This window comes from Nymphaea colorata, chromosome 1 (assembly GCF_008831285.2).
Source record: "Nymphaea colorata isolate Beijing-Zhang1983 chromosome 1, ASM883128v2, whole genome shotgun sequence".
Lineage (NCBI taxonomy): Eukaryota > Viridiplantae > Streptophyta > Magnoliopsida > Nymphaeales > Nymphaeaceae > Nymphaea > Nymphaea colorata.
The window spans coordinates 12,586,343-12,598,657 of NC_045138.2; the positions used below are offsets into that span (position 1 = coordinate 12,586,343).

The 12,315-nt window shown below is 39.6% G+C and overlaps 1 protein-coding gene across 1 annotated transcript; it reads left to right on the forward strand.

Annotated features, from left to right (window-relative positions):
• The first annotated feature begins 9,261 nt into the window (after positions 1–9,261).
• LOC116268350 (11 kDa late embryogenesis abundant protein-like) lies at positions 9,262–10,624 on the forward strand. The gene is made up of 2 exons (XM_031650032.2): positions 9,262–9,478; positions 10,070–10,624. The coding sequence occupies exons 1-2, from the start codon at positions 9,371–9,373 to the stop codon at positions 10,334–10,336; spliced, it is 375 nt and encodes a 124-aa protein (XP_031505892.1). The 5' UTR covers positions 9,262–9,370; the 3' UTR covers positions 10,337–10,624.
• The last annotated feature ends 1,691 nt before the right edge of the window (positions 10,625–12,315 follow it).

Consider the following 12,315-nt stretch of genomic DNA (forward strand, 5'->3'; position numbering starts at 1 on the left):
TATGATGTAACTGTGAGTACTTCTTTCTTAAGTTACCTTGAAAGTGCAACATAAACTGTTCAATGAGGTTCCAACAATGAGTTGTGCGCATTAATAACATCTTAGGTATTCATAGATCTTCGTAAGTGTGAGAAGGTGATGATACACTATTTTCTTGTGTGGTAGCCTGACACATTGTATTGTTCCTTTCGTTTTGTCGATGCTAAGCAGTTGTGATAAATTGCTAGTACAACATTTGATCTTCCTATAAAGGGTAATTAATTGTTGCAAATAGGAAATCAACAATGAAGCCCAAAGAGAAGTATTATTTTGTATTTGAAGGCCCGACAAGGGGAATATTACTTTGTTGAGAAGAATGTCATCCAGAAGTTTATCAATATCTAGGATTTTTTGTGGCTTTGTCATGATTTTTTAATATATTGTTCTACTTTGACGTACTTCCAAGTTCTGTCATTTGTCATTGGCATTTGCACTTCCAAATTTTCAACATGAATCCAAACTTTTTATCGTCATAATAATGAATAGTAAGTTACTATCATGTACTTGATAAATACTATTAGCATTTCAAAGATGCTTGTAAGTTCAATTGCAAGGTCAGGATGAATTCTTATCAAACTGACAATGGGGATGAATTTGGATTGAAGATCTCTTGTCAGTCTCAATTGATGAGTATCAGTCAATCCTCTACCAATTGTTCATGTTAAAAACAGATTTTTATGACAACAAAAAAGGGGGATCCAGGTCTTTATGACAGCTTCATGGCCAACCAAGATATTGTTCATATTTATGTGATCTGGTTGTACTTAAGTGTCAGATTCAAATCCAAGTGCATGTATGAAAGGTCATGAATTAGATCAAATTCATCCATGGGCTTTAAGGCTGTGTGTGGAATAAAAACCCCAAGACCTTTAAATGAGAGAAGGATAATTTTTTTTACAGAATTTTTTACTTTTCTTCAAAAAGTGGAAATGGAGTTCAATTTATTTGGTGTTACTTATTTGCACATATTGCCCCAAAAATTTAATGAGGAGATTAGCTTAAAATCTTAATGCTCAAGTAACAGACAATAGATGTATGTGCTTCCTTTCAATGATTTCCATTTTGTTGAGGGGGTACACACAACTATGTAATTGTATAATTCCCTTGTTTTTGAAAAATTCATCCATTTCTTGGTAGGTGAACTCTAGCCCATTATCAGATCCAAATTTCAAGATATTTGCTTTGACTTGACATTCAACATAACTGAAAAGTATTTTGTCAAATGTTTGGTTTCACATTTAAATCTCATAAGAAAAACCCACGTTGACTGTGTATAGTCATCTACCAAGCTTAGAAAGTAATGGGTTTTGGTGATAGAGGATTATGAACATGGTCCCCAAATGTCTCCATGAATTAATTCAAGTAATCATGTTCAATTAATTTTGCGGGCATCCAATGGGAGTGTAGTTTGCTTGGATACAACACACACTTCACATAATCATTTAGAAAAGATAAGTTCACAATTGTTACCTCAAAATAGTTTATTTCTAGAAAATGTGGGTTGCCCCTATCTCCAGTGCTACATATCAAAGTTTGAACTTGCAACATTTTCAAGGACACAAATAACATCACTTTTTGACTAGGACTGACAGAACTAAAGCTATTGCAAAGTTTAAAGGAACACTATTCATGTCAATAGCTGGCATACAAGAAGATTTATATAGACCAAGAAAATTTATATAGACTATTTTTCAACTCATTGGCACCAATCATCATCATAGAATTCAAGTAATTTTTTAAGCAAACAAGGGGAATAAAAGTTTATTTGGTAGTTTATTTCTCTGGTCAAGCTACTGATCGACAAAATATTGACTATGAAAATTGAGAACTGTCAAGAACTATTTGATTTCTTTACCATCTATTGGATTTATTTATCATGGCATGTGCTCACCTTAGTTGTCATGTGTTCACTACAAAACCCCGAGCTAATTTTCTTTCCATCTTCTTTTCTTCACATTCCTTTGTTGTGTGTAGCAAGGAATCAAAATCTTTAGGAAAGAAGGTCATGCTGCCATTGGATGACTGTTGGATTTTTTTCGTGCATATATTTTCTACCAACATACCAAAAATTAATAAACTGAATTCAAGTTTGAGTTCTTCTTTCCATCCCCCGTTTCATTCTTCTCTTGGGCATCCGTTGTGTCATAGTATCAGAAACTTACAGTAATTGACAGCAGGGAAGCACCCAAGAAGAATATGGAGGGTGACTCAAGTGGAATGGACGCCTCTCAAGTGATGTCCAGTCCTTTTTATATGCATTATTCTGATAATCCTAGAAATGTTCTCATCTCTGACATGCTTAATGAAGAAAACTATGCAACCTGGAGTAGAGCCATGATAATGGCCTTATCAACAAAAAATAGATAAGATTTATCGATGGTTCTATCAAAGAACCGAACAAAGATGATTTGAGTTTTGGGTTCGATGCAATGACATGATTTTGTCTTGGATTGTGAATTCAGTTAGCAAGGAATAGTTAAAGGTGTTGCTATGCTTCTAATGCTAGAGCTGTTTGGGAAGAGTTATGGGAAATGTTTATGCAAAGCCAAGCCCTTAGAATTTATCAAATTCAATGGGCTATTGCTCGATTGCAGCAAGACACTATGTCAGCTATGTCTTATTACACCAAAATAAGGGGGGTTTATCGGTCGAACTTGACTCTTTTTCTGCTGTCCTGGAATGCTCTTGTGGAGCGATGAAAGTATATTTGGGACAGGTTCCAAGAGAGAAAGTAATTCAATTTTTAATAGCATTGACTGATTCCTACAATGAGGCCAGATATTGCTGCTTGACCCCTTGCCTAATGTAACCAAGGTTCGTGCTTTGATTTTACAAGGAAAGAAGCAACGTGAGGCTCGGACTCCTGCACACCAAGTGAAGGAACCACTGTCATGGCAGTGCCGCAAGGAGATCAAAATATATTTCAAAGAAGCAGAAATAATATGGCTGCTAGACCAATCTGCTCTCCTTGTGAAGGAGTAGGCCACGTTAAAGAAAAGTATTTTAAGCTTATTGCCTATCCACCAGGACGCTGCACCTATGACCCCAACTTCAAACAGCTAGTGGCTGCCAACGTAGTGGCCAAGCAAGGATGTATGGGCATAAACTGAATTTTTCAAAGGATGGTGCAGCATCAAGTGGAGATGGAAAAAAGGTAAAGGATATTGTTCCACCTTTCACATTAGAAGAATATCATAAACTCATCTCACTCTTCAAAAACAAGCCCATCAACATTAACTTTGCAGGTAATACCTTGACTAGAAATTTAGATTTTTGTCGTTGGATCATAGGTTCAGAAGCAAGCTGACACATATGTGCTGACCGAAGTGAACTCCAAAATATAAAATCTTGTAATATACCTGTTACTTTACCTAATGGTGAGGCTGTTTCTATTTCTCATATGGGTAAAATTGAATTATCTTCCATTGAAATCAGTAATGTTTTGAGTATACCATCATTTAAAGTTAACCGTCTCTCTATAAGTAAGCATGCTAGGGCTCTCAATTGCTTTGTCACATTTTCCCCTAACTATTGTGTTATACAGAACCTGGTGTCGAAGATGACTAGGCCTTTTATGTTCTTCACAAAACCCTCTACATAGCCTTATTGGTATTGTTGTTTCCGGACATGAATTTTGGCATAGATGATTGGGCCACTTGTGTTTGTCTTGTTTAAAGTTAGCTAGTAAACATTTAGACCTTGAATTTGATTTAAATAATGATTATTTGTGTGATGCATGTCATAAAGCTAAACAAATTCATTTTCAATTTGACTTAAGTGAAATTTCCACCTCTCAACCTTTTGACCTTATACATTGTGTTATTTGCGGACCTTATGCCCAAACTACCATTTCTGGAGCACATTATTTTTTGAGCATTGTTGACGACTTCTCAAGGGCAACCTGGATTTTTCTTGTGCGCCACAAATTTGAGATATGACATCTTGTTAAAATCTTTTTTTCCTTGGTTATAGTTGTCACATTAAATTTTTACATTCAAACTGTCACGGGCCGGCTTTTTCAAGCCCTGCTTGGCCCGCGCGGCGCCGAAGGCATTCCCCAAAGCCTTCGGCCAGCATGACATCTCTTGCTTTAGCGGAAGCATTCATCTTTTCTTCAGGACTATGGACTAGACGAGGAATGCTAAGCACTCGGCAAATCATCACCCAGGTTATCCCATTGTCGGCCATCGGCAAGCCGTGGCCATGAGGCCCTGTCAGAACTTCGCTATTCCTCCAAGTGCCTATCTACATCCAAACAAAATCTGGGTGGGGGTAGACTTCCCTTGGGAGGAAGTCCCCAGCCGAAGTCAGTTGACGACTATATGTCATTAAGTAAGGTAGCCGACCATCGCTCTACTCGACGATGAGCATTCACTTGCTCACCCCCGCGTGACTCTACGCGATTGTGGAACGCAGCGTATGCACCCACTGGGGGAATTGCCCCTAACCAACGCGCACCCCCTTGTGTATTCAAACGCTACGCATTGGGAACCCACTGGATTCCCCAATGACGGACTTGCACTTCCAAAGGGACCGCTGATCTTGATGCATTAAAACGCCTTGTCGTCGACCATCGCGCTGCACATTCCACGTGCATTGCTTTCTGCTAGACTCGGCGCCCGATTGAATCCCACATGCCTTCCAACTATGCCATAGCTGGCCAAGCAGCATCACCTTTTACTGGCTTGGCCGGGCCAGACATAGTCGGCCGGCAACATTCTCCCATCGCCAAAATCGTCACTGTCCTCAGTGACTCTGTCCCGAGCGATAGAAGTTCAACTACTGTTCCCTTGATTTCTTTTCAACTTGAGCCTACGTCCGTCCGTCAGCTTGATGCACCCGTCACGTCGCGGCTACTCGCCTATTGGGTGTTTTGCCTCTAGTCCATTCCTTAGCATCATCCCACTTTTCTATCACTGTTTGCACTTTTCCTTAGTAAAGTTCGGAACATCTCCGACGACCACTAAGTTTCAAACTTCCAAGCTGTGTTGCCAACCCGTGCACATGCTCCTTTCTCAAGACATGTCAATACTAAGGGCACTTGCCCTCCTGGACAATCCTTTTCCACGTCGGGTCTCACCCTATCTGTCTCAGCGAGCGGCTCTCTTGGCCCTTCTGCTCCTGACGCTCAGACACCATCTTCGGAACGTGTGATCTCCATCTGGCTAACACCAACGCGGTCACCTGAACCAGTGTCCGACGAACATGCCCGAACCCTTAGGGCACCAAACAAGCCAACATTTTTCTTTGAACCACTTGTATGTTATCATCGCAGCGTTCTCATCTTTGAAGTTCCCTTCGAGAAATCGTCTGCTCTGATACCACTTGTCACGGGCCGACTTTTTCAAGTCCTGCTTGGCCCGCGGGGCGCCGAAGGCATTCCCCAAAGCCTTCGGTCAGCCTGACATCTCTTGCTTTAGCGGAAACATTCATCTTTTCTTCGGGTCTATGAACTAGACGATGAGTGTTAAGCACTCGGCACACCATCACCGAGGTTTATCCCATTGTCGGCCATCGGCAAGCCGTGGCCATGAGGCCCTGTCAGAACTTCGCCATTCCTCCAAGTGCCTATCTACATCCAAACGAAATCTGGGTGGGGGTAGACTTCTCTTGGGAGGAAGTCCCCAGCCGAAGCTAGTTGGCGACTATATGTCATTAAGTAAGGCGGCCGACCATCGCCCTACTTGACGATGAGCATTCACTTGCTCACCCCCGCGTGACTCTACGCGGTTGTGGAACGCAGCGTATGCGCCCACTGGGGGAATTGCCCCTAACCCACACGCACCCCCTTGTGTATCCAAACACTATGCGTTGGGAACTCACTGGATTCCCCAACGACAGACTTGCACTTCCAAAGGGACCGCTGATCTTGATGCATTGAAATGCCTTGTCGTCGCACCACCGCGCTGCACATTCCACGTGCATTGCTTTCTGCTAGACTCGGTGCGCGATTGAATCTCACATGCCTTCCAACTATGCCTAAGCTGGCCAAGCAGCATCACCTTTTACTGGCATGGCCGGGCCAGACACAGTCGGCAACACAAACAATGGAACTGAATATTTTTCTCAAAAAATGAAGAAATTCTTCAAGATCAAGGCACCACACACCAGCATAGTTGTTGTCCTAACTACAGCAAAATGGTGTGGTGGAGCGCAAAAACATGCATTTGTTTGAGGTGGCTAGAGCAGTTCGTTTTGAATCCAATCTCCCTTACTTTTTTGGGGAGAATGTGTTTTGACTGAAACATATTTAATTAATCATTTTTCATCTCTAAATATTGGGGGAAAAACTCCTTTTGAAATATTATATAGAAAAAAACCCTTGGTTAAGCACCTTCGCGTTTTTGGATCTTTATGTTATGCTACAAATTTTTTGAACAAAGATAAATTTCAGTCAAGAGTCCACACATGTATTTTCATTGGATATCTACAAGGAAAAAAAACATATATATTCTTGTAGAGACGTGGTAGAACAAAGATAAATTTCAGTCAAGAGCCCACACATGTATTTTCATTGGATATTCACAAGGACAAAAAGCGTATAAACTCTATGTTACACCTTGAAATGCACAAGGTTTTTACTAGTGGAGACATGGTTTTTTATGAACATATTCTTCCGTTTCAAAGTCAAAGTCATAAAGAATTACATACTAATAAAAATGAAGTGGTTCTTCCGGTAGTTGAAGGAAGTTTCTCAACCCCTCAACAAATCAGATCTGAAATGATCTGGTAGAAATGGGAACAAACCAAATAGGGGACTAACCACCCATTGTTGAAGAAACCTCTATAGAAACTCATGAGAAGACTAGGGAAGTTCAAACTAATACTAAAGATCCAAATTTCATATCATCTGAATCCATTGGAGAATATCCAAATCTCACACCTACCGAATCCATTAGGAGATCCATTTGAATTTGGAAACCGACGTCTTGGTTAAAAGATATTTATTTCTCTCTACTCACATTACCTCAAACCAATGCCGTCTCTGTGTCAGGAAAAAAAGGAACCAGGTACCCTATTACTGAGTATCACTGGTCCTTTGATAAACACAAAAATTTTCTTAGCTCATTGGTTTTTAAATCAACCAAATAACTTCAATGAAGTTGTAAGACATAAAGAGTAGCAGGATGCATGGATTCAGAGATCCGTGCATTGGAAATGGGTTTCTCAGTTTAACAATTTCAGACATACAATATAGGTTAGATGAAGTGCGATCACTGGCACCACTGTCAATGATCCAATCCAATCATCTTCCGAAGTGGTGGATATACCTGCAAAGTACATTTGAGAACATAATGCTTTTTCATGAATAAGTTGAATCAATTGTCTGTATTCCTCCACAGTCAAAGTTAGGACAACAACCTTGCTAGATTCAGTTGCAGCAACAGTTGAAATATGATTTGCACTAGAAAATTTTGCACCAAATGATCACGAGTAATGAATGAATTTATCTGAGCTGAAAGCTTTATTCAAGTTCTATCCGCTCAAGTGAAGAACCTTTATAACAAAGTGGATATCCATGTAGCTTGTGACACCTCATGTCCCTCGTATAACCTGTCCCTTGACAATAAAGACACAGTACTGACATGGAAATGCATTTACAGAAGCAAGACTTAGATGATCGGTAGATGGTAGCATCCTGGCTTCCCTTTGTTTCTCTTCCCGAAAAATAGCAGAGTGGACTTTCCAAATTGATGGAAGAGGGTAAGATAGCATGATCTGTCCACACACTATGTTATAAAATTTGTATAAGCTTTTTATTCTTGCTGCTTTTCCTTGAACTTTTTCATGGCCCCACATGTACAGACAAGAGGCAGATTTATGATGCAAGTTCGACCCCATGTGGTTTCGGTTTGGTAAACTAAGCAGCCACTGACTTGAGTTTGCCGAACATGTCTACTAATAGCAGTTTTGATTTGAAACTTTCTTGATGCCATACACTGTGTAAACCAATCACAAAGATACCCCTATATATATTTTACAAGCAGAGGCAGCGTATATCACGCTATCTGCAATATCTCTTGATAAAGAGCTGATGATCCAAGACAAGACCATCGTATCACATCATTTTCCAAAATATATATCCAACAGAATCAGGAATCTGGCTCAACCATTGAACCATCAACAAGTCCAAATTTGTTTTTTCCTGTAAGAGCCATTGTCATGGCATTGCTCCATGTAATGTAATTGTCCCAGTTAAAAGTTAAGAGTATTAAATTGCACCTGGGTTGTGTAAATGATGGGGATAAAAATGATTTGGTCAAATCAGATATTGATTCGCTGCCCTTTGATCCAGACACTCTTGACAAGGTATGTGATGTTGAACCTTGCGGAACAGCAACCATCAGATATGCTAATGTGGAGACAATTACAGCAGATAGATGTTATGAATACCAAGAACCAGAACCAGGCTTTGGTACCATGTACACAGAGCAACAAACGTGATGGATGATATCACCACATGACTATGACAAAAACCGAACAGTGTAAACAAGGTAATAACAGAATAGACACACTGCCTTACGCAGAAAGTGAAGGAAGAGGCTTTCCTTGATTTCATTATACATAAGGGGGGCATCTACATGTATAAGCAATCTCTCTTGAGAGAACAAGGACATTCTGGTATGCTCTCTAAAAAAGAAAAAGAAAAATTGCGTAACTACAGAAAGCGAAACAAATCAAATAATTTGCTTTGAATAATTATGTTACAACAGAATGTCATCAACTATGATTCTTCTCTTTCAGTTCAGTGTGACCACACCTTTTGGACCCATTTCAATTAATTGTCTCAGAAATCAGATGCCTATGCCTGACATAACTTAATACCTTTGGACGTGTTAGTTAGAAACATGCGGAGAAACCTCAAAGCCTTTCTATTTCTTTTTGTTTTCGATTGGAATCCACACATCAACTGCAATGTCCCGCATCTATTGTTTGTAGTATAGAGAATGGCATCCATGAAAATCAAATTGATGACAAAACAGATCTAACCACCTATGTTATCCCTCAAGGCACAAGGCCTTAACGACCTTTCACCCTGAGTCACCGAGATGATGTACGTGTCATTTTCTGGGCCTTGTTTATCTTCCTTTTGGAACGGATCTTTGCAGTTCCCTTCTATGGTCAAACAATCCCACACTTGTCGAGCAACGCGTACTTATGGCCTTTTGGTGGTCACCTTATATGTTTCCTCCTTTTTATAAAGGGTACTCCAGGCTTTCTCGTTGCCATTGGAGGTGTTCCCTTCATTGCGACGAACTCTGTTATCACCTTAATTGCTGAAGTTTGATTTCGTTAAAGTTCCTTGGAAGTGATCTTTTGACGAGGAAGAATGCAGGCTGCGAAGAATGCTGCTGCTTCTGCCAAGGAGAAGGCAGAGAACCTTGCTGCTTCCGCTAAGGCTGGAATGGATAAGACGAAGGCTACTATACAAGAGAAGGTATCCTTTCTCGTCTTTAATTAAGAACCGAACAAAGAAGCACAAGAGATTTATGCTCCATATTTCTTTCATTTGATGATTTTGTGATTGAGAAACATTGAATTTCAATATAACAAATGAACTATTGAGCTTGCATTTAACCGAGAAGGGCCGTACGTGAAATAAAATCAAATTGATTAACTAAAATTGATTTTGTTAATACCAAAATCGAGATCAAATTTTTATAAAATTCATTTAATTTCTCTTATTATTGATGAATAAAATATAGTTGCAACTGCTATGCTTATGGAATTTCCAAAGGCGCTAGCTATATATGCTGTTACAAAAATATACTCGAATGGGAACAGAAAAACAAAAACCCCTTTAAAGCAAACAGTGAATCATTTCCTCTCCTCTCTGTTCGTCGTGTCCTCATTGCTCCCGTGCCTCTGCGTCGAAACAAATACTCGAATTTTGGGAGGAAAGGTTCCGAAAGCTGGCCACTTCTGGTGATCAGATTCAGAAGTTCACGGGTTGGGCGATAGGAAACTAACTTTCTAAACAAGTTTTGTATGTATAAATGAACGGTTGATCGGTCGTTTTGATGGGCAGGTAGAGAAGGCGAAGGCGCACGACCCGGCGGAGAAGGAGGAGGCGAAGCTCAAGAAACAGGACCGCATCAGCCAGGCGGAACACAATAAGCAGGAGGCGCGGATCGAGAATGCTGCAGAGAGGGAGAGAGCCCGATTGGATGCCGCCCACCACCCTGGTCACGGCGGAAGCGAGGGCTCGGCCTTGCCGGAACACGGTAAGTCCGGTGTGCACGTGACACTGGGGACAGCCCGATCGGGCCCAATGGGCACGGGCGGAACCAGATAGACGGGCTATGGCACCGGAGGCGGCTAAAATTGAGAGCTCTGGTTTTGATTGCTAAACTCCCCGTGCTTTTCTTCTTCTCGTGAAGTTCAGCTTTTCCTCTCGCTGTTTTAGCGTCGAATTTTTCTTGTTTGGTTGCTTAGTCGTGTTGCCGCCGTTGATGCTTTGGCACTGGTGGCTTTTCATGCGTGTTTGAGTCTTCATTGTCGGTGTTGGTGAAACCGGAGCTATTGTTGCTACCGTTTGTAATGGTGACTTTTGTCGGTCTGACGACATAGTTGGTTTAATTTATATGCGGTTTTGGATTTTCCTTTAATTTTGGTTTTTACTCCGTCGTTCGTATAAAAGTTTAATGTACCATTAACTACTGTATTCATTTCCTCGGATATTCACATATTTAGATTTGAATACCAACAAACAAAAATTATATCAGACTCCAAACTTAAAACATCATTTCACAATCCGAATCTGATCAAAATCAGATTTTTACATTCATATCCAGATCCTAAATCTAATCAATTTTCAAAATATAAGAGCATTGGATATAGGATATTTATTTAATATTAAATTTGATCCAAACTGAATCTGAAGGATATTTATTTAGTACTAAGTCAGATCCAAATTGAATTAGAGTCTGAATCCAAATCCAAATTTGATCAGATATTCATACATATCTGAATCCAAATCCATTTGAATGTCATTTCTTAAATCCAAATCTGATCTAATTTCTTAATCGGATATTAAAATTTGAACTTTTCCAAACAGTTCAGCATTCAAATAAGATATATTGACCCTCTAGGTTTAGGGAAGAGAGTTAGCATCTAATTATCTAACTTGAGAATATTGAGTAGACACGGGTACTTCCCCACTGTAGTCAGTATTGTGGCAGGCAAGGCTGAAACTCAAGCAGGAAGTGTGGCAGTGTGGGAAGTGTGTGGGCAATTTCCCACACAGTTACAGAAAAATGCTTATTGATACTTGAGAGTAATTTTTCTCATTTAAATATTGACGCCCCTTAAAAGTTAAAAATCGTATAACTCATGCCCTTAACCCGAATATTCTAACTCCACTCCTGAACCCAAATAATCTGCTCAGCATTTTTCTCTAAATCGGATGCTGAAACTCAAATTAAAACAAGTAGGCAAGTTTGAGACGAAATTGTTGTCTTGTACTTCATTATTATCATTTTGTCCTAGCTCTATGATAAGCCGATGGTCTTTATATCTCCTGCATACTTGGACCCTGCTTACATTCTCATACAACACATATTTTAATGAAATTATTACAGTTGAGATATAAAGAGCTGAATGAGCAAGGGAATTATTATTTATACGCAAAATTTTGGAATTTCACACACAGACCCTTTGGGAAAGGATGTAAAAACAAAAAAAATAATCGCCTTGGCTTCTGAAAGTGCAGAAGAAAATGAGGAGATTGGACCTCTTACTGATACAAGATTTGGTTGTTCCTAACTAACGCTTTTGTTAGGGACAACCAGAGCAAGGTTTAAGTTATGCCCATACGTTTCTAAAATTATTAGTAAGTATTATCGTACGATGCATTAAAGAAAGAAAACAAACATGACATGGATTTCGAGAAAAAAATATAGTAAAAAAATGATGGATGAGAACTAATTTTTTGAAATGAAATGAATAAAAACCTAAGTTGACCTTCAAGGTTTTAAAACAAGCGTATTTTGAGGAACCTTTTTTGTCATTAGGCACATGATTTATGAGCTATGTGATGCATGATTTTGAAAAACAGTTTAAAAATCGAGTAGGAAATAGACATTGAAAATGGAGCTTTTTGAGTTACCCAACAGATTACAATAAAAAATCCGTGAAAGAGCCCAAAGGGTTAGGCTGCTCTGACATCAGTAGTGGTATTTGCACTTGCTTTCCTTCAATGTAAACCTAAAGCTATATGATTGCATGAAAGCAGAAACTATATTAAACACATTTGTTAGTGAACATTGATTTGAT